Source organism: Bos indicus x Bos taurus, chromosome 23 (assembly GCF_003369695.1).
Source record: "Bos indicus x Bos taurus breed Angus x Brahman F1 hybrid chromosome 23, Bos_hybrid_MaternalHap_v2.0, whole genome shotgun sequence".
Lineage (NCBI taxonomy): Eukaryota > Metazoa > Chordata > Mammalia > Artiodactyla > Bovidae > Bos > Bos indicus x Bos taurus.
In genome coordinates this window covers 14175959-14199167 of record NC_040098.1, presented here as the reverse complement: position 1 = coordinate 14199167, position 23209 = coordinate 14175959, and the positions used below count along the sequence as shown (strand labels likewise).

The following is a 23209-nucleotide window of genomic DNA, read 5'->3' as shown; positions in this document are numbered from 1 at the left end:
AAAGGAATGAATGAGTGACTACATGAATGTATGAATATGAAGCACTGCGAGCAGTCACCTGACCACTCTGGTAGGGTCAATATGGTACCATCATCCTACAGGCAAAGAGCAATTCTTCCATTGACCATCCACTCTTCTTATCTCTAAAGCTCCTATCTGTGTTAAGTGTGACCCAAAGGGAGCGGGCTGGAAGGGACCAGTGGGGACAGGCCACCATCTCCAAAAGAGGAAGGCTACAGAGGAAGTTGCTCACTGAAAGACAGAGACAACAGAGGTATCCCCACAGGGCCGCCAGGCCCTCCCGTCATTCTCGGTCAGCCCCACAGTGCATAGGGGACCTGAGCCAGCAGGGTGAGGATGCTCAGCCCAGAAGGAAAAACCAGGAGGCTGCAGGGAAGGTGAAGGAGGCCATGGGACAGCAGGTGGTGACAGCACCTGCCTAGGTCGCAAGGAAAGCCACACCCTGTGGGCTCAGACCACCCTGAGCAAGGAACCTGGGCAAAGTTACTTCACTTCCCTGAACCTCAGCGTCCCTCACATGTAAGATGGGCCAATAATCCCCATGGTGTCACTGCAACCATCAAATGAGTAAATAATGACTAAGTGCTTTATTGATCTGTATTATCTCATTGAGTGTTTATTGCATTTCTAGTACATAGTGAACACTTAAAAGCACCTAATTGGTATTGCTACAGGCAAATTTAAAAACACAAATTGGCTCCCTGGGCCCACCATCCTCTCCACTCACCTTTTCTTCTTCTTTTTTTCACTTGCCAGTTTTATTCATTTACTTTTTCATTGGAGTATACTTGCTTTACAATGTTGTGTCAGCTTCTGCTGTACAGCAATGTGAATCAGCCATGTGTATACACATTTCTCCTCCCTCTTGAGCCTCCCTCCTAGCCCCATTCAGTCACCCCAGGGTTCCCTGCCCAAGGTGCTTACAGAGTCACCCAGCCAGGAACAACTTTGGCGGGTGGTCAGGGTAGGGTGTTCCTGTGAACCATCAGAATTTGTAAAAAATTTTTCAGTTTTTGCATGAGTGCATTTTTTTTCTGAGAAAATGTCCATAAATGCTCAAAGCAAACAGACAAAAAAAAAGGCTAAGATGCACAGAGTCTTAATGCCCTACTCCTTCCCTGAGTTTCAAAAGAGATCTTAGAGGGAAGGACAGTGTTTAACACAAAGGGATGACTCTCAAATGGTAGAATTTCAAGGGTCAATGATAGTTGGAGAGAAAAGTTTGGAGGTAGGTCCCATAACTCACGCCCTGCTGTGTTACTCTAAAAATGACCCCATCTAAGGAAAAGCTTCAGGTGATGTCTAAACTGGTTGGAGTGGGGGCCTCTCTTGTTACGGAGTTGTTTTGGGGGCAGTAGAAATTTCAGATGTTGCCACACAGCAATGAAATTCTAATATTATCATGTTCCCTTTCAAAGGAAAAGACATTGGGAATTCCCTGGTGGTCCAGTGTTTAGGACTCTGCGCTTTCACTGCCAAGGCTCTGGGTTTAATCCCTGGTTGGGGAACTAAGATCCCACACGCCAAATATCGTAGCAATACATATAAATATACACATATACATAAAAGAAGATACATTAAAAGGGCGATGGAGACCTATCAGAAATCTTCAAATATAAATAATTCAAAATCCATGCTCAAGCTCAACCCTTAATTTATGAGGACTCGTTTCTCCATAGCTTAACTGGCTCTCAGCAAAGGACAAGTAGCTTTGGTGTATATTTGGCAAAACTAATACAATTTGTAAAGCTTAAAAATAAAATAAAATTAAAAACAAACAAACAAAAAAAAAGAGTGATGGAAACCCTGATAAGGCAACACTTATGTGATTTTATTATGATTACTTAGCCATATCTCTTTTCTCAATGCCCAGCTAATTCTTGTCCCTTCAAATAGGTAACACTGGATTTACAAGTCTAATTTTCACTACTTTTTTTAAAACTGTGTTTTTACCTTAAGCTATATATACATAACATAAAATTTTTCATCTTAACCCCTTTGAGGTGGACAGCACAGTAGAGTTAACCATATGTATCTCATTAGACATCAGATCTCTAAACTTCTTTCTCTCACAAAACTGAAACTCTATATGCGCAGTGAATAATTCTTTTCTCCCTCTCCTCAGCCCTGGAAATGACTGTTTCAATTTCTGTTCCCAAGAGTTTGACCAATTTGGATACCTCATGTAAGTGGAAGCCTGCAGTACCTGTCTTTTATGAAACTGGATTGTTTCAGTTACCATTATGTCCTCAAGATTCATCCATGTTGTAGCATATGACAAGTCTTCCTTCTCTTTTAAGGCCAAATAATATTCTATTATCTGTGTATACCATTTTCACTACTTTTTTTTATTGGTACAACTATATTGCTCTGAAATTTCATTTTGTGCTGTGATTTTATTTTGTGTTTCCTGGTATAAAACATAAAGATAGTCTTATCATGTACCTTGAATTTACTACTCAGAAACCTTTCTAATTGAATAAACAGAGGCTTTGTAGATGTGAAAATTTAACAGATACTTTCCCCAGGTTTCCAAATGATCCATTAGAAACAAAGCAAGTTTATAAATTAACTGATAGTCTTTCACAGTGCAAGCTATTTTATAAGCATTTGTAACTGTCTCTCTTCCAAGTAATATGACAAGAACAAAAATAAAAATAAAACCTTTTGAGTTGAGAGCTATAGTTTTTTGTTTGTTTGTTTAAGGATACAAGGTCTTCAGGTGATGTTGAACAACTTTTTATTCTTTCAATGGTGTTTTATATGCCTCTTTAGATCAGTCATGAATTTCAGAGGAGGATTATTCCCTCTGAAATTCCTTAACAAAATACAAACAGAAATAATCCTAAGCAGAAATAAAACAGTAAATATCTTAACATTATTAAAGGATCATCAAACCATTCATTCACCAAGAGGATAAACCCTTCATCTAATTGAACTGAGGAAGAAATGACAAAGGTGAGTTGGGATCATCTTGCGGCCAGGGTTTGGGAGCATGGCCTTGGAGAAAACAACTGATCTGCTCTACCAGTTTCTGCTGGGACCCAGCTGACTCGAGTGAAGGGCTAGTCTAGTACCAAAGTGAAATTCAATCATTCTCAAAGCTGATTGCCTTGCAAAGAATAGCAATCCAAAGCAATTACCACCCATAAGCATAATAATAACGCCATTGGAATGTATTTTTATTAGTGGTATAAGAAAATACACCTCCTCCCCCCATATACCTACTTTTTCCTTTTCTGTCCCTGAGGCTCCAGCCGTCCAGACATTCACAGGTTTCAGTACAGTTTCTATTTCCCAAAGCCCCACTGTCTGTTGTGCAGAGAATGGGCACAGCTCCTGATCTCCATCAGAAATTGCTGATCCAAATGTGTGGATGGGGCCAGGGAGAGGGCGGAGGAGGGGAGGAGAGCGTTCAACGTAGGATGGAGCCAAAGGAAAGAGGGAGAGGCTGGAGCAGGGAGAACGGAGGGCTGGGTTAAGGGGGTTGGGGAAATGCAGGAAGGTAAGGAAGGGGGCCCGCAGGAGGAGAGGGTGAGGAGAGAATGAAAGTGACATAGAGGGGGCGAGAAAGAGGAAGGGGTCAGGGAATGGAGAAATAGCCTGGAAAGTAGAAATGATTAGAAAAAAAAAATCTTCAAATAAAAGCCAATTCACCCCAAACTCTTCTGCAGTGTTTTTGTGAGACAGGGAGACTGAAATAGGAAGAGGCCCTTTATTTTCTTAGGAAGAGAACGCAGACCGGAGGTGGGAAAGGAATGGGAGAGAACTTTTCAAACAAAGAGAGAGCCTGTGGCCTCCCCAACTGCCCCGACCCCACGCTGGGTAAACTGTTCACACTGCAGTCCCCGACATTATCCAGAGAGAGGGGTCTGCTCTCCCTCCAGGCTGAGCCCTGGAGCGTCGATGTGCAGGGTGAGAGCGGGGCAGGGGTTAAGAAAGAGGCGTCTGTCTGGAGTGGGTAAGGGGCTCTGGATGGAGAGTAGGTGGTCTCCAGAGGGGGCCACCCCAAGGCCTTTGTTGAGGGGATAAGGCTCCCGAAGTCTTCAAGAACGCAGAACCTGGGGTTTCCCAGCTTCCTGTCTCAACCTGCAGGGGACACACACACGGTTCCACAAAGGAGAAATGGAAACATGCACAAACCCAGGGCATTCCTTCAAACCTGCATCCCTAGTCCCTGGGCTCCAGTCTGACTTGAAGATATCACTTTATCATCTTCCAGCCCCCAAGGAAGAACTACGCTAACTTTTGACCCTTTGAGCAAAGGCCCCTCTCCCCCAGTGTGAAAGAAAAAAAGGCTTTGGCTACGGGTCAGTGTGCAGCCCGCTGCAATGCCTGCCCCCATAGAGGGGCCGGGTCAGGGCTAGCTCTCTTACAGAGTGCTGGAGGGAGTGTGCCCCCTCCCTAACTTCTGACTTTGAACAAACTAACCCACACAGGCTTCAGTTTCCTCACTGCAAAGTGGGTGTAATGACAGGCCCTGATGAAGATGCCTGGAAAGAATATAGTGCAGCCTGAGGCTTATGTTATTTATTATTAGGCTGTGCTCAGTCATGTCCAACTTTTTGTAACCCCATGGACTGCAGCCTGCCAGGCTCCTCTTTCCAGGGAATTCTCCAGGAAGAATACTGGAATGGGTTGCTGTTTCCTCCTCCAGGGGATCTTCCTGACCCAGGGATCAAACCAGCATCTCCAGCATTTCCTGAATTGGCAGGTGGATTCTTAACCCCTAAGCCACCACTTGGTAAATATTAGCAAGCTGAATGAGAAAAAAAACCTGGGTAAGTGTTTTTTTTTTTTTTTTTAATATTTATTCATTTATTTGGCTGCACCAGGTCTTAGTTGCAGCATGTGGGGTCTAGTTCCCCGACCAGGGATCGAACCTGGGCCCCCTGCTTTGGGAGCTCAGAGAGTTAACCACTGGACCAGCAGGGAAGTCCCGTGTTTTTTGTTTTTGTTGTTCTGTTTTGTTTGTTCTTTTAAAAAATAAATTTGGTTCATTAAAAAAATTCAGGGATAATTGAAATATAACATTAATTTCAGATGTATTATATTGCTGCTAAGTCGCTTCAGTCATGTCTGACTCTGTGCGACCCCAGAGATGGCAGCCCACCAGGCTCCCCTGTCCCTGGGATTCTCCAGGCAAGAACACTGGAGTGGGTTTCCATTTCCTTCTCCAATGCATGAAAGTGAAAAGTGAAAGTGAAGTCGCTCAGTCGTGTCCGACTCCTAGCGACCCCATGGACTGCAGCCTACCAGGGTCCTCCATCCATGGGATTTTCCAGGCAAAAGTACTGGAGTGGGGTGCCATTGCCTCCTCCGATGTATTATATTAGGTTGTTGCAAAAGTAATTGCGTTCTTTGCATTGTTGAAATTTGCCATTTGCTATTGGAATACATTCTTAAATAAATGTGTTTATACATCATTTTCCTGGAGGAGGGCATGGCAACTCACTCCAGTACTCTTGCCTGGAGAATCCCCGTGGACAGAGGAGCCTGGCAGGCTATAGTCCACGGGGTCACAAAGAGTCGGACACAACTGAGTGACTAAGTAAATACACATATACATCATTTTAACACACATTTCTCAATTTGTGATTTGTGCTAATGATGTTACTTGCTGTTTACTTTATATTTATTTTAGACTATAGAAATGATGTTAGACAAAAAGCACATTCAATTGCTTTTTTGAGTTCAAAATGGGTTGTAAATTAGTAGAAATAACTGTCAACATCAACAACACATTTGGCCCAGGAACTGCTAATGAACGTACAGTGTGGTGGTGGTTCAAGAAGTTTTGCAAAGGAGATGAGAGCCTTGAAGATGAGGAGTGTAGTGGCCAACCACTAGAAGGTGACAACAACCAACTGAGAGAATCATCAAAGCTGACTGTACATGAGAAGTTGCCCAAGAATTCAATGTTGGCCATTCTATGGTTGTGTGGCATTTGAAGCAAGTTGGAAAGGTGAACAAGTCTGATAAGGGGGTGCCTCATGAGCTGACTGAATATCAAAAGATCACTGTTTTGAAGTGTCATCTTCTCTTACTGTACACAACAACAAATCATTTCTCAATCTGATCATGACATGCGATGAAAAGTAGATTTTATACGACAGCCAGCAATGATCAGCTCAGTGGTTGGACCAAGATGAAGCTCCAAAGCACTTCTCACAGCCAAACTTGCACCAAAAAAAAAAAAAAGATCATGGTCACCGTTTGGTGGTCTGCTGCCCGTCTTATCCACTGCAGCTTTCTGAATCCTGGTAAAACCATTACATCTGAGAAGTATGCTCAGCAAATCGATGAGATGCATGGAAAACTGCAATGCCTGCAGCCAGCATTGGTCAACAGAAAGGGCCCAGTCCTTCCCCATGACAATGCCTGACTGCAGGTAACACAACCAGTGATTCAAAAGTTGAACAAATTGGGCTACAAAGTTTTGCCTCGTCCACCACATTCATCTGACCTCTTGCCAACCAACTACCACTTCTTCAAACATCTCAACAGCTTTTTGCAGGGAAAATGCTTCCACAACCAACAGGAGGCAGAAAATGCTTTCCAAGAGTTTATTGAATCCCAAAGCATGGATTTTTATGCTACAGGAATAAACAATCTTATTTCTCATTGGCAAAAGTGTGTTGACTGTAATTTTTCCTATTTTGATTAATAAATATGTGTTCGAACCTAGTTATAATGATTTAAAATTCACAGTCTGAAACTGCAATTACTTTTTCACTAACCTAACACAATATAACGGAGAAGGCAATGGCACCCCACTCCAGTACTCTTGCCTGGAAAATCCCATGGATGGAGGACCCTGGTAGGCTGCAGTCCGTGGGGTTGCTAAGAGTCAGACACGACTGAGCGACTTCCCTTTCACTTTTCACTTTCATGCATTGGAGAAGGAAATGGCAACCCACTCCAGTGTTCTTGCCTGGAGAATCCCAGGGACAGAGGAGCCTGGTGGGCTGCCGTCTGTAGGGTGGCACAGAGTCGGACACGACTGAAGTGACTTAGCAGCAGCAGCAACACAATATAATGATTTGATATTTGTATATGTTGCAAAATGATCACCACAGTAAGTCTAGTTAACATGTGTCATACACAGTTACAATTTTTTCCTTGTGATGAAGACTTTTAAGATTTACTCTCTTCAGTTCAGTTCAGTTCAGTTGCTCAGTCGTGTCCAACTCTTTGCAATCCCATAAATCGCAGCACGCCAGGCCTCCCTGTCCATCACCAACTCCCGGAGTTCAGACTCACGTCCATCAAGTCAGGGATGCCATCCAGCCATCTCATCCTCTGTCGTCCCCTTCTACTCCTGCCCCCAATCCATCCCAGCATCTGAGTCTTTTCCAATGAGTCAACTCTTCCCATGAGGTGGCCAAAGTACTGGAGTTTCAGCTTTAGCATCATTCCTTCCAAAAAAATCCCAGGGCTGATCTCCTTCAGAATGGACTGGTTGGATCTCTTTGCAGTCCAAGTGACTTTCAAGAGTCTTCTCCAACACCACAGTTCAAAAGCATCAATTCTTCGGCGCTCAACTTTCTTCACAATCCAACTCTCACATCCATACAAGGCCACAGGAAAAACCATAGCCTTGACTAGACAAATCTTTGTTGGCAAAGTAATGTCTCTGCTTTTGAATATCCTATCTAGGTTGGTCATAACTTTCCTTCCAAGGAGTAAGTGTCTTTTAATTTCATGGCTGCAGTCACCATCTGCAGTGATTTTGGAGCCCCCAAAGATAAAGTCTGACACTGTTTCCACTGTTTCCCCATCTATTTCCCATGAAGTGATGGGACCAGATGCCATGATCTTCGTTTTCTGAATGTTGAGCTTTAAGCCAACTTTTTCACTCTCCAGTTTCACCTTCATCAAGAGGCTTTTTAGTTCCTCTTCACTTTCTGCCATAAGGGTGGTGTCATCTGCATATCTGAGGTTATTGATATTTCTCCCGGCAATCTTGATTCCAGCTTATGTTTCTTCCAGTCCAGCGTTTCTCATGATGTACTCTGCATATAAGTTAAATAAGCAGGGTGACAATATACAGCCTTGACGTACTCCTTTTCCTATTTGGAACCAGTCTGTTGTTCCATGTCCAGTTCTAACTGTTGCTTCCTGACCCACATACAGATTTCTCAAGAGGCAGGTCAGGTAGTCTGGTATTCCCATCTCTTTCAGGATTTTCCACAGTTTATTGTGATCCACACAGTCAAAGGCTTTGACATAGTCAATAAAGCAGACATAGATGTTTTTCTGGAACTCTCTTGCTTTTTCCATGATCCAGCAGATGTTGGCAATTTGATCTCTGGTTCCTCTGCCTTTTCTAAAACCAGCTTGAACATCAGGAAGTTCATGGTTCACATACTGCTGAAGCCTGGCTTGGGAGAATTTTGAGCATTACTTTACTAGTATGTGAGACGAATGCAATTGTGTGGTAGTTTGAGCATTCTTTGGCATTGACTTTCTTTGGGATTGGAATGAAAATTGACCTTTTCCAGTCCTGTGGCCACTGCTGAGTTTTCCAAATTTGCTGGCATATTGAGTGCAGCACTTTCACAGCATCATCTTTCAGGATTTGAAAGCACTCAACTGGAATTCCATCACCTCCACTAGCTTCGTTTGTAGTGATGCTTTCTAAGGCCGACTTGACTTCACATTCTAGGATGTCTGGCTCTAGGTCAGTGATCACATCATCGTGATTATCTGGGTCATGAAGATCTTTTTTTACTCTCTTAGCAACTTTCAAATATGCAATACAGTATTATTTAATTATAGTCACCATGCTGTCTGTACATTACATCCCCATATCTTATTTTATAGTTGTAAGTTTATACATTCTAACACCCTATACCCAACCTCCAACCCACCAATCTGTTCTCTGTATTTATGAATTTATTATGTGTTTTTTATTCTCCATATAAGTAAGATCATGCAGCATTTGTCTTCCATGTCTGACTCATTTCACTTAACATAATGCCCTTAAAGTTCATCCATATTGTTGCAAATAGCAAGGTTTCTTTCTTTTCTATGTATTTCTTTCTCATTTATGTATTCTTTTTTAGTATTCCAGTCAGTTCAGTTCAGTCGCTCAGTCGTGTCTGACTCTTTGCAACCCCATGGACTGCAGCACTCCAGGCTTACCAACTCCCATAGCTTGTTCAAACTTATGTCCATTGAGTCAGTGATGCCATCCAACCGTCTCACCTTCTGTCATCCCTTTCTCCTCCTGCCTTCAATCTCCCAACATCAGGGTCTTTTCCAAGGAGTCAGTTCTTCGCATCAGGTGGCCAAAGTATTGGAGTTTCAGCTTCAGCAACAGTCTTTCCAATGAATATTCAGGACTGATTTCCTTTAGAATTGACTGGTTTGATCCTGCAGTCCAAGGGACTTCAAGAGTTTTCTCCAATACCATAGTTTAAAAGCACTAATTCTTCAGCGCTCAGCTTTCTTTATTGTCCAACTCTCACATCCATACATTATTACTGGAAAAACCATAGCTTTGACTAGACAGACCTTTGTTGGCAGAGTAATGTCTCTGCTTTTTAATATGCTGTCTAGGTTGGTCATAGCTTTTCTTCCAAGGAACAAGTGTCTTTTAATTTCATGGCTCCGGTCACCATCTACAGTGATTTTGGAACCCCCCAAAATAAAGTCTCTCACTGTTTCCATTGTTTCGTCATCTATTTGCCATGAAGTGATGGGACCAGATGCCATGATCTTTGTTTTTTGAATGTTGAGTTTTAAGCCAGCCTTTTCACTCTCCTCTTTCACCTTTATCAAGAGGCTCTTTAGTTCCTCTTCACTTTCTGCCATAAGGGTGGTGTCATTTGCACATCTGAGGTTATTGATATTTCTCCTGGCAATCTTGATTCCAACTTGTGCTTCATCCAGCCCAGCATTTCACCTGATGTACTCTGCATATAAGTTGAATAAGCAAGGTGACAATATACAACCTTAACGTACTCCTTTCCCAATTTGATACGCACCACAGTTTCTTTGTCCATTCATCCATCAGTGGACACTTATGTTGTCTCCATGTCTTGGTTATTGTAAATAATACTGCAGTGAACATAGGGGTGCATGTAGCTTTTCAAGTTAGTGTTTTCATTTTCTTCGGATACATACTCAGAAGTGGAATTGCTAGATCATATAGTGGTCTATTTTTAACTTTTTGAGGAACATTCATACTCTCTTCCATAGTGGCTACATCAATTTACATTCCTACCAACAGTGCTGGCAGATACTGTGAACTCTTTTCTCCACATCCTGGCAAACACTTGTTATTTGTTGTCTTTTTGATGATAGCCATTCTGACAGGTGTGAGGTGATGTCTCACGGTGGTTTTGATTTGTATTTCTCTAATGATTCATGATGTCGAGCATCTTTTCATGTACCAGTTGGCCATTTGTATGTCTTCTTTAGAACAGTGTCTATTCTTCTGTCTACTTTTTAATTGAATTGTTTATTTCTGATAATATTGAGTTATATGGATTCTTTATACATTTGGGATATTAATTCCTTATCAGATACATGATTTGCAAATATTTCCTCCTATTCAAAATGTTGCCCTTTCACTGTTGATAATCTTCTTTGCTGGGTAGAAATTTTAATTCCGTGTAGTCCCACTTGTTTAGTTTTGCTTTTGCTGTCTTAGCTTTTGGAGTCAGATCCAAAAAATTATGGCCTGATGTCAAGGAATTTACCACTTATGTTTTCTTCTTGGAGCTCTATGGTTTCAGGTCTTACATTCAAATCTTTAATCCGTTTTGAGTTCATCTTTATGGGTGGTATAAGATAGTAGTCTAGTTTCTTTTTTTGCATGTGACTGTCCAGTTTTCCCAACACTTTTATTTGAAGAGACTATCCTTTCCCCAATGTGTATTCTTGACTCCTTTGTTGTAAGCTAATTGACCACATTGTGGGTTTATTTCTGGGTTGTCCTTTCTGTCCATTGATCCATGAGTTGTTTTTAATGCCAATATCTTACTGTTTTGACTACTGTTGCTTTGGAATATAGGTTGAAATCAGGAAGTGTGTTGCCTCCAGCTATTTTCTTCTTTCTTAAGATTGCGCCAACTATTCTGGATCTTTTGTGATTACATACAAATTTTAGGATTGTTCTATTTCTGTGAAAAATGTCATTGCAATTTCAATGGGGGTTGCATTGAGTCTGGAGATTGCTTTGGTGACTATGGACATTTTAACAATAGTAATTCTTCCAATCCATGAGCACAGGTTATCCCTCCATTCCATTTATTTGTGTCTTTTTTAATTTCTTTCACCAATGTCCTACAGTTTTCAGTGTACAGATCCTTCACCCTCTTAGTTAGATTTATTCATAGATATTTTATTCTTTTTGATGTCATTATAAACAGAACTGCTTTTATGTCTCTTAGTGATAGCTCATTATTAGTGTATGGAAACACAACATATTTTTTATCCTGCAACCTTACTAAATTCATTGATTAGTTCTAGCAGTTTTTTTTTTTGGTAGAATCTTTGGGGCTTTCTATGTATAACAACACATCATCTGAAAACACTGACAATTTCACTTTTTTCCCCCCAATTTGGATGCCTTTTTTTTTTTTAATTCAAGACCCATTTGTTCGCTAATTTTGCCAACATGGGAACATCCTTCCACGCAAGATCTTGCAGCTTATCCAACTACCCGGCTGGAGGATTTTAGGATGAGGACCCCAAGGGGTGCCTGCTGGGCTGTTGTCACTGGAGATAGGACTCCTGCTACCACCACCATTCCCCCTCCCCAATTCTGTCCTCTCCACTAGACTTTCCATCATCTTTAGTTCCCCTGGAGTTTTTCAGATTCCAAATGGTCTTTACTCATACTCCTGTACGTGCCTGCTCCCTCAGCCCTGTTGATCCACACCAAAGGGGTAGAAGTGCAGGCGTGCCTAGAACACACACAACTATTTTTCAGCACACCAACATTCCACACAAAACTATCTTATAACCCTTCAGATTCTTCATCAGAGGACATTCCCAAGGCCACGACTTTCCCTAGCTCTGCACTACCCTTGCGGGCAGACTAGACATTTGTGGTCCCCAGGCCATGTGAGTCGGGCAGCGCCCCCAGATAACTCAGGATGGTACCCTGAAGCTCCTCAGCAGGGTCCCCATCTTGGGTTGGAGGCCTTATGACAGCAGCACAGTTCTGGAATGTTCTGTCCTGAAGCGAGTCCTGGAGTGACCAGAGCCACACCTACAGGTCTTACTCTCGCTGACCAGCCGCACAGGACCAAGTTGGGCCAAAGGATCTTGATCTAGATCTGGATGTCTTTTATTTCTTTTTCTTGCCTAAGTGCTCTGGCTTTGGGTGTGTGCTTTCGACAAATTCATAAATTCATTCACTCCATTTCACAAATGTTTGAATGTTTGCTATGTAACACACACTGGGGTTATGTCAGCAAACAGTCCAGACTCCACAGCTGTCATCATTTTAGTGTTTTATATCAGAAGGAATTTAGTGCCAGGAAGAAAATAAGACCAACAAGGGGGATAAGGAGTGTGTGAGTGTGTGTGTTTATGTGTCTGTGTGTATGTGGGAGGGGGTGTTTGCCATTTTAAATATGTTTGGGAGTATGAAACAGGTCAAGTGTTTCCTGTAGAGTCACAGCGTGTTTGCCGGGAGGGGTATGCACAGGGTTGCCTCTTACTGCTCTTTCCTTGGTATGGAGGGGTGGGGGTGGGTTGGAGGGGCGCTCTCACCAGGGCAGGTGAGACTGAAATGAGAGGGAGGAGCCATGCACGCCTTATTGACTGGTTTAGTTCCTGATACCTTCTGACTCTCTACAGCCTCCCCAGTCCCTTTCTAATGGCCTTTCCCCTGTCTTACAGGAAGGTGTGTGAGACAGAGACAGAATCAGGTGTTCTTGGCAGAAACATGAGCAAATGAAAATTGGCTTATAAGGAAAATAGCAGTAGTAATAACTTCCTGACCCCAGTCATTTGGCACACACTCATTTTAGTTCATACACCAGCACTAGTAAGAAACGTGAGGCCATGAGACCACAACCTCTGCGGGCAGACGGGGCACGCAGCGGACCCTGGCTGTGGCCGGGGGCTGGGGGTAAAGAGCGCACGGGGTCGGGAGCTGGTTCCAGCGCGCACCTAGCGGTGACTCTGAGGCCCGCCGCCAGCCCTGCGCGGGGCGGGGCCTGCACGGGGGCGGGCCCTCGGCGGCCCCTCCTCCCGGGCCGAGAGCTGCAGGCCCGTGTAAAAGAGAGTCCCGGAGGCGGGCGCGGTGCACACTGCTGTTAAGCGCGGAGTGGTGCACGTGGCTCCGGGATCTCTGCCCCGGGTTCCCTCAGCTCCTTTCCCTCCCGCGATCCGGGGACCCTCTCCCGGCCCCTTTTGTGTCCGCCCACCCCTGGCGCGAGTGAGAAGGGTCCGCACAGTTCCCCCGCGCTCAGTGGACCAACTTGGAGCCGCAACTTTGTTCGTGGAGCCGAGCCGGGTTGAACGGAGCACTGCGCATGCGGAGCTCCAAATTCAAACAGCTGTTTCCAGGGGCTGGAGGGCGGGTGGGACTGGGAGTCGCTGGGGCTAGGGGAGGCTTTCTCCAGGAGGCGGCCTCTCGGGAGCCATGGTGGACCGGGGCCCTCTGCTTACCTCGGCCATTATCTTCTACCTGGCCATCGGGGCGGCGATCTTCGAGGTACTAGAGGAGCCGCATTGGAAAGAGGCCAAGACAAACTACTATACCCAGAAAGTGCATCTGCTCAAGGAGTTCCCGTGCCTGGGCCAGGATGGTCTGGACAAGATCCTGCAGGTGAGCTGGAGGTTTAGGAGTGCTGAAGGGGAGCCCCTCGCAGCTTTGGATGACCCTCACTCTCTGTGGGTGGTCCTGGGGGGTGATCGGTGAGGATGTCTCACCGTGAGTCTGACCACTGGAATCCGTCGTTCACCCATGGACACAGGAATCAACGCACGCGCGCGGAGACTCTTTGGAACCCAGTTTGTGCCGAAAGAGAACTTAGGCTTGACCCGCGGGTGAACCAGGCCCCGAGGTGGCTCGGTGTGGGTGCGCGGGTACCTCCCTGGTTGGAGGAGGCTGTGGGGCGGATAAGGGCGTTTATCTTCCCTTGGAGACGCTCCCGGAGTTCGGGCCACCCGCCGGGTGCCACCCCCTCGCGTCTCCACCTCCCAGCTCCCGGGCCAGAGCGGCACCCCGCCGGCTCTTTTTCGGCCTTTCTTCACCAGCCCGGGGGAATGGCGCGAGGCTCCCTCGCCCCTCGCAGGGCTGGGGATGGGGGGGGGCGCGGTCCGGGGCTCTGTCGGGCCTGACCCCTCCGGGATGCGGGCCGGTGGCTGGAACGCTGGAGACTCGCGCAGGCTTCCGGGAAGGCTTATCTCGTGGAGACATCCCCGAAGGGCTTGGAGTTCAACTTTGTGAAAGTAACCAGTGGAACAAAAGGACAGCACCCGGGGCGTCCCTTTTCGAGGGTGGGGGAAGGGAGGAGAGGTTGTGCAGAATGGGACGTGGTGGGAGTTTCTCCTCCGCGTTGGTAGATTCGTATGTACTATAGTTGACATTCATCTCACTGGGATAAACTGCGGGACTTGTTTGGGGACCGAAGGCCTGTACCCTTGTTTCTCGAAGGTTCTTAACTTCAGCCGTTCACCCTCCTTGGCCTACCGTGATGGCCTCCCTTCAGTAGAACCACCAGACCTGGATAAGAGCCGATGAAGGCTCTAGGTGGTGAGGTGGAGTACAGATATTGTCCAAGGTGTGACATTTCTCTTGGGGTAAAAGAGGTCAGAAAGGAACTTTAATGAGTAACAGTGTTTAATCTACTTTGCCTCCCCAATCCTCTATGGCTGGGTATTTGTCTCTCATTTTTCCCGAAGCAATGTCCCTGTATGTAAAATGGGAACGAACCCGTCTTCATCTGTCTTTCCAGCTCTGGTCTGTTGGAAGGTTGAAAGCATTAGAAAGCATGACAATGTCTTGCCTGTGGATTCCCCTTTTTGTCCCCAAATTGATGGACACCTAAATACCCCTGGTGAGCTTATAGGTGCCTACTGGCAGCTGGTCAAATAGATTTGTCCTCTTAGGAGCCAGTGAAAGGTTTAGATTAGAAGGTTGGGTGTTGGATTTTAGTGGAGAGTCTCCTGTCTGGGAGCAGTTTCCAGGGCTGGGGGCTGTTGGGAGATGAGTTTGGTGGCAGGATGCGCTTCAGGAGGGAGCTGGGTGATGTCGCTCCTAAAAGCAGGAGATCTGGGTGGCTGCGCCTTCCTTGGAATGGGTGTCTGCCCTGTGTGTGCGTGTTGGGGAGGGGGGGGGGTCACTTTATAATTTCCCTTGAGGAAACAATTCCTCTGGAGAAGAGTTGTTGTTTACTTTGCTCCAGGGCTTTGTTTAGAGGGGGAGGAAGGCAGGCGGGGATGATAAAGAATCGAGCTGCCCTCGAAGTGTTTCCCTCTCTGCTGCTCCTCCGCCACTGCAGGGGAAGGAAGGAAAGAATTCAAGGCTGAATGTGGGAAAATAAACTTCAAAACACGAGGAGTAGGGGAAGGGGGGGTGGTGGTGGTCTGGGTGAGGCACCCGGGTGCAGCTGGTGGTTATAGCTTTGGAGGTTAGACAGCTTTCTTAAGGTGTTGGAGCAAGCAAGAAGCCTGACATTTTTGAGGTCCTTTTAAACCCGCCAGCAATTAGCATCCCCCTGTCCCCCTCCCCCAAATCCAGCAGGTAACTTTAGGAAAAAGATTTGGGCCTCAGGCTAGTTTGACTGGGACATGCTTATAGACAGGCCAGCCTCTCAAGCCATATCCAACATGGCGAGTCCCCTCCCTTCATAGGAAAAACCCCAGAAATGAGAATGGACCAGTGGAAGCGTTAACTCAGCATTGCTTTCTGTCCACAGAAACCTGCCTGGCATTGCTCTCTGATCTGGGACTTGGGGCACTGCTTCAGGTCTCAGGAAATTGCTTTAAGGAAAATGAAAACTCAAAAATCTTCTTACCCGTCTAGCTGCTCCGGCATTTTCCACCTGAGTTCTGTGTTTTTTATCAAGTTCAGAATAATCACCTTTGTAATCCTAACAGAGTCCCTGGTTAAGAATTCCTGGGGTGGGAGCCAACCCCCTGCCCCAAGGGGGCTGTTGGAAGGGAGGGGGTGGTGCAACCTGGTTTGATGTTTCTCTTAGAGTGGAAATTTTGTGTATTCTTTCAAAGAGAGAAAGGGAGTTAAGGCCCCCTTCTTTAGATCTTTGGAAATAGTACCCTGAGTTGTCAGTTGCTTCCTCCCTCTGCATGCTGTGGTTGAACTGACGTGGAGGAGGCTGACTTTCAAACGCTCTGTGCCACACTGGCCCCAGGCCACGTGGTCGCCCTCCTTCCAGCCTTCGGAACCATCTTGAACCCTTGCTCTCAAGCCTGCTCCTCCAGCTGCTGGGTGACCCGTTCCCCCAGCCTCTTCCTAAATTGCAGAGGCTCCCACAAGAGGAGTTGGCATTGGCTGAGCACCTGGCATGTTGGGCGTTGTGGGCGGCAATCAGCATTTTACGAGAGAGGCCCTAAGCTGGTTTTGCCATCTGGCTTGGCCATTTACCCATCAAACCATTTGACTTGGCCTCTCTTTCCTCATCTGCAAAGTGAGGTTTGAGTAAGGTTTGAATCTGGCGAGGGTCTAATAAGTGGAAGCATCAGGCATTGGGTGTGTACAGGTGTAAGTGAAAACACCGAGCCTTGCACCGCTGCACACACTAGAGGACACTGACCGGGGCAACCTGCTCGGCCCTTTACCTGCCTTAGTCAGGTACTCTTTACAGCACCCTTGCGTGTTCAGATAAGGAAGCTGAAGCTCAAGGGAATGACCAGGAGGGCACACACGGACTTGGCTAAGACCTGGACATCTGCCACCAGAGCCTGCTCCTTGTCCATACACCCTCGCCCTCCCCCTTAGGCATGTGAAGCTGCTGGTCTGTCGGTGAGCTTAATAAATTGGTTCTGCTGGACTCTGGTCGGCTGGGAAATTCTATTTTCTATTTCCCCTCGAACAGGCATGGGCACGCAGGCGTCTCCTGTGTTGTGCCTGGCTGAGTCGGCACCTCCTCCCTTACAGCAGCCATCCACCCCACCCCACTTCTCCTTGAGAAGCACGGGAAAACCAGAGGGTTGGGATGCCGGGCAGGAATGAACCTTTCTCAACCTTCACCTCTGCAGCGATCCTAAACAGGAAGGTTTTCCAGGGCTGACTGTGTGCCAGGACTCTGAATAAGCACTTTACCTACGCTCTGATTTTAATCTAGTCTTCCCTTTTCAATCAAGATGAAGACTTGAAAAGATGATGTAATTTGCCCAGGTTCTTACAGTACAGGGTCAGGTTTCAAACTGAAGTGAAACTGAAGTATATTGCAGAGTATATGGGAATTAGCCAACAAGTGTTTATTAAGCGCCTGCTGCGTGTGCGGCAGTGGGCAAAGCACTGGGAATGCAAGGATGAATTAGACACAGCCAGGCTCAGACTGGCCTGCTTTGGAGAAGGATGGAAAAATCCACCTTGACAAGACAGTGCGCCAGGGCCCCCAGGTCCAGCCTGACTTTAGGGGGCACTCTCAGGAGGAGATGCCCTCCAGCCAGAGTGGGATCTTGATCATTATATGGTTTTGTTTTCTGGCAGCGCCTTACCCCACAGCCTGGAGTAGGAAATGGCAATCCACCCTGGTATTCTTGCCTGGAAAATCCCATGGACAGGGAAGCCTGATGGGCTGCAGCCTGTGGGGTCCCAAAGAGTGGGACCCAACTGAGTGACTGAGAACACCCCACGGCATGCAGGATCTTAGTTCCCCAACCAGGGATCAAACCCGTTCCCCCTGCAGTGGAAGCACAGAATCCTAACCCCTGGGCCACCAGGGAATTCCCATGAGTGGGAACTGGGAATTTATGAGGGTGTCAGAGAAGAGAGCATCAGGATGAGATCGGTGGACAGTATCACCGATGCAATGAACATGAACTTGGGCAAACTTCAGGAGATGGTGAGGGACAGGGAGGCCTGGCGTGCTGCAGTCCATGGGGTCGCAGAGAGTCGGACACGACTGGGTGACTGAACATCAACAACAAAGCAGGAGAAGAGCGGGAAGAGGAACCTAGCAGAGGGCCAGGAGGGAGACCACAGGCTTCACGATGTGGTTCTTGGGGATCCTTTGTTTCCTGGGGGTGCAGGGGTCACCCCAGGCCCTGCCCTCTGCTGGGGCCCCATCCCTAACCAGGTTTTCTTGGACTGCTCACAGAGCTGACCCATTCCTGGAAGCCTCTTGGATCCCACCGACCTCCTTACCTGCCTTGTCCTCTTCTGAGGTTTTCTGTCTGTGCCCAGTCGCTCTCCTTTTATCTCCTGGGCCCTTCACACTCCCCCACACATATTCTGGTCCATAGAGTAAGGCTGATTCCAACATTGAGGTTCTGACACCAATCCTCCTCCTAAAAGTTTTAAAAAATTTAACTACGAATCATGTAAAATTACATCTGACCGAATGCTCAGACTGGGCACATGACTTGAATTTGGTGGTGGGGGGCGGGGGGGAACCTAGGGTTAACATGAAAGCCTCTTTTGTTTCAAGCCTTGCTGGAAATTGTAAAGCGCACTGGTCCACTTAACTGCCTTTGTAAGTAAAGAGCGCACAATCGATCTTTTGATTATCCAGGATCGCAGAAGCCTCCGGGTCATTCATTCGAAACAACTCTCACCGTCTAGGAGTGCAGAAGTGGGAAGTGGAGAGGTTGGTTTTTTTGGAGAGGAAACAGAAGAGGTTCCTTCCTAAAGGCTCTCGTTTTCTTATTTTGTTCAGCTCAACGTCGGGGGCAGCCAAAACCAAAAAAAATTCTCAGATTGATAAATCTGCTTTCGTTAACTACTCTGGTTAGAATTTTAACAGTTAAGGTGAATTTTTATTGAATCGTTTTGAGAGTTTTACTAGAGCCCTTAGGATGACTACAGATGGCATAGTAATAGAGGCTTATTGAAGGCAGAGATTAGCAAGTGTTGAAAGGTTCTCGTGGGGGTTGGGGGAGTCCTATAGGAGGGGGGCACAAGGGAGGTGATGACTGCGGCTTCTAAGTGTTTTCCTGGGGTTTTCCCCTATTTATAGTCTGGCGTTTAAAAGAAACACAGTCCTCCGATTTTGGAGGCGTGCTTGGCTGGCTCTGACCTCAGGCCAAGAGCTTTCATCTTGAACTTGGTTGTTTGCTGTTAGATTGGCCTCAGCCTGTGTGTGGTGAGGGGGCGGAGGAAGCAGGGGACAGGGAAGTACAAGGCTTTGGGGAACAGGGAAGCCAGGCTCCTGAGATGGAACCCCAAGGAGAGTCTTTGTACAAATTGAGATGCTAGAGTCAGAGAGAACGGAGTGGCCTCTATCGCTGGGGTGATAGAGAGAGGCCCGGTGAGGCCGGTAATTGTAGGAGAGCATGAAATAGCATGTGAACACCTCCAGATGTTCCTTTGGGGGAGTGGAGAAGATAGAGGCGAATCCCTTTGGAGATTTTTGCTGAGAGTCCGTCCGGACCCCTGGAATAAGTGGAGGAGCCCTGACCTCCTCGTTCTCCCCAAGGGTGCGTTGACACGGATAAGAGGACCTGCTGCTCTCAGGCAGGCGTCTTTGTCCCCGTGCCACTTGGCTTATCGGTGTGGGCCCCTTACTGTTGCTGAAAGAGTCACCATCCAAGCTGTGTGTCTGTTGGTGACGGGTGGCCTCTGAATGCATGGCACTATATCACCTTCACAGGTTGCTTATTGGAAACAGTGCTTGACACACAGGAAAGCTCATTAAGTATTAGCTGCTGCTGCCACTGAGCTTCTAAATGCCACTTCTACGCGATGCCCCTTCCATACCCCAGTGTAGAGGGCACGGAGTCAGGTCTTCCTAGAGCAGAAGAAAGGGCAACTGACTTTCTTTTCTTTTAATTATAGTGAAAAACACATATCAAAGTATACACTTTTTACCTTTTTTTTTGAGTGCTGTTCAGTAGTGTTACGTGTATTCATGTTACCATGAAACATCTCCAAAATTTTTTCATGTGGCAAAACTGAAACGCTAGACCTGTTAAACAGCTCTCCTTCCCCCCACCCACCCAGGGCTGTGTGACTACCATTTTACTTTCTGTTTCTGTGAATTTGGCTACTCTAGATACCTTACAAGTGGAATTGTATAGTGTTTGTATTTTGGTGTAAAATGGGGCAACCGCTATGGGAGACAGTATAGAGATTCCTCAAGAAATTAAAAATAGACTGCCAAGTGTGTGTCTGTGCTTCTTGCTCAGTCGTGTCTATTTCTTTGCAACTCAATGGACCAAGGCTTGCCAGGCTCCCCCAGGCAAGAATACTGGAGTGGGTTGTCATAACTTCTTCCAGGGGATTTCCAGACCCAGGGATCGAACCTGGCTTTCCTGCATTGCAGGCAAATGCTTTACCGTCTGAGCCACCAGGGAAGCTCACATGACCCAGTAATTCCACTTCTGGGTGAACCACCTTTGTATTTATTTATTTGAAGATTTTTTGGGGGAGGGGGGATGTGGACCATTCGTCTTTATTGACTTTGTTCCAATATCGCTTCTGTTTTATGTTTGTTTTTTTTGTTTTGTTTTGTTTTTTTGGCTAGGAGGCCTGTAGGGTCTTAGCTCCCCAACTAGGGATTGAACTCGCTGTCCCTGCATTGGAAGTCGAAGTCTTAACCACTGGATGGCCAGGGAAGTCCTTCCGCCACCCTTGTAAAAAAGCTAGAGAGAGGGTAGGATGGAGCATCCATTTTCATTGCAGCCCTCCTCGGGGAGGTGTGAAACTGCCTGATGGTTCTAGGCTGCAGCCACTGGACAGAGGGGTGAGGGTCAGATGACCAGGCTGTCTGGGTTGAGCCAAAGAATTTGAACTCACCAAATTTTTGCAATTTTCCAGTAAGGGAGTAAACAGCATTTCAGAAAGATTCCTCTTCCTTCAACAGCTGTTTGCAACTTAAAAGAAGTGGAGCATTCTATTCTAAACTAACGTTTCTGTGGGCGGATCCTTTTACCCCCTTGTTGTTCTGATAAAGATGTCTCCTCCCTCTCTCCTGATGTGAGGGAGTGTGGTTTTCTCTACCAAAGCCCACAGAGCTCCCAGCCCCATAAAAGAGCCCACCCACACTCCCTTACCCAGCTTGCAGTTAGGGCACCACTCTCCCTCCTCGTTGGTCCACGTCTGGGTCCTCTCCACTGATGACGTTCCCAGTTCCCAGAGGCCGCCTTAGTTGCTTCTTTTGGTAATCGTGGGGGGTGGGGTGCTCCAGCTCTGTATAGCTGCCTGAGGTGTCTCGCCTTTTTGTGAGCAATTCACCTGACACCCCAAACCTCAGAGACCTGGGCAGAGTTGGGGGATCACAGGGGGACCCCTGCCTGCCAGCTGTCACTTTGGTGTGACAGAAACCTAACTTCAAAGCCCCAGAAACCAGATGGGGGCTTAGCCCTCTGGAGCTCCGTCTAGCTGGGGAGAGAAACAGGGCTGTGGTGGTGAAATGAGGGGAAATATAGTCCTGGTGCCAAGTGATGGGTTGCAGATGGTGAGGCTGGAAAGATGGACGAGGGTCAGGGGGCCTCGGAGGAGTCAGTTCCTGTTTCCTGAGGGCTGCTTGTAGAGCGCTGTGGCCTGTGGTGGGGAGGGATCTGGCTCTGAGCACAATGTTGCGCCTGCCCTCAGGGAGCCCCTACTCTAGAGAAAGACAGGTAAAGAGCTTGTTACCTGAGTGGTGTTCATAGGTGCAGCTTGAGGTTCCAGGCGTGTACTCTTGAGAGGTGAATTTCTGCTCTTGAACTTAAAGTGGAGGGGAGAGCATTGAGGTGGGCAGAAGCGATGAGTGGAGTGGGCTGCAGCCCCCGTGAACTTTCTGCCAAATACCTCCCAGGTGCCAGGCTGGTTCTTACCTGATCTCATTGAACCTGTCCTGTGGGTTAGGTGTTAATGCTCTGCTGAGGTCAGGGGATTTGCCCAGGATGGCATGGTTAGCTAGAGGCTGAGAGTTACCCTGCCTTGCTGATTTCAGAGCCTTGGATCTGAAGGGAGGTAGAGTCAGGAGGTGGAAGTGATGAGAGTGAGCAGGGATTGGGGCCCCGGGTGCAGTTACTGAGCACTTGCTTCACCACTGGCAGTGGGAATGGTTTGTGTGCATCATCTCGTAGTCCTGGGGCAACCCTCTGCTGGAGGGTTAGCAACCCCACCTTAGGGCAAGAGCAGCAGAGTGGCTCCTACAACTTCACTCTTTTGCCCGAGACTGTACAGCTAGGAGGTGGAAGAAAATGGATTTGAACCCAGAGCCCACACTATGAAACATACAAAAACAAGGAGCAAAGGCACGGAGGTGGGAAAGTACAGGGTGTGTGTGGTGGCTGCAGAACCCTAGGGTGCATCGGGAGGTTCTCTGTGTAATTGGCTGAATACTTAGCCATGTGACTTTGAGCAAGTCAGTCTCCTAATCTGTGAAATGGGCCTACAGTATAGCATTGCCCTCATTCCTGCAGAATCCATGTAAACACACTTGAGCAGCCCAAGCAACTGGTGATTTCCTCTGTTAGCTGCTGCTCTTGTTACCCAAAGCTTGGCCTGTCTGTACACCAGTCCTGAATCAAATCCCAGAGACAGTTTTGGCTGAAGTAGAAAAGGATAGCTTTATTGTGTTTTGCCAGGCAAAGGGAAACACACTGAGCCTCTGCCTCGAAAAAAATAGGTGTCTCTCGAAAAAATAGGTGTCTCCCATCAAAGAACTTGATAAAGGTTTAGAATAGTGAGTCGAAAGTGGGGTCTCTTTGATGGGATTAGGGTGTGCAGAGTTTCGGGTGGTCAACTCCTAATATTGATAAGTTTCTCTGGTCCCTTTAATCTTGCCTCAGGTTGTTTCTTGGCTGCTCCTTCCCTGATGAGCCGCTGTTCCAAATCTGCCCTTTGGAACTCGGGGAAGGTCATGGAGGCTGGAGTCTTGCCTACAAGAAATGGGGGACAGAAAGACGTCCAAGCCTGGGAGTCCCACAGGGCCGTACTTGGTTTCACTCTGGCACCTCCATCTCTGGGCTAGGGGCTGTTCCCGATGCCTACTTCAGGCCCCACCATCTCTTGAGCTCCCAATCTGGGGATGGAGACACGGATGATAAAGCCCACCAGAACTCCTGGTGGAGTCACCCACCATTTTTCATTTCCTGCAGA

The 23209-nt window shown here is 46.9% G+C and overlaps 1 protein-coding gene across 1 annotated transcript in view; it reads left to right on the top strand.

Annotated features, from left to right (window-relative positions):
• Positions 1-13281: 13281 nt before the first annotated feature.
• Positions 13282-23209, top strand: part of KCNK5 (potassium two pore domain channel subfamily K member 5) — a 40507-nt gene continuing 30579 nt past the window's right edge. Inside the window, exon 1 of the mRNA XM_027524636.1 lies at positions 13282-13816. Coding sequence (XP_027380437.1) covers positions 13631-13816 — 186 coding nt within the window. The 5' untranslated portion in view covers positions 13282-13630. The remainder of the gene's footprint in view (positions 13817-23209) is intronic.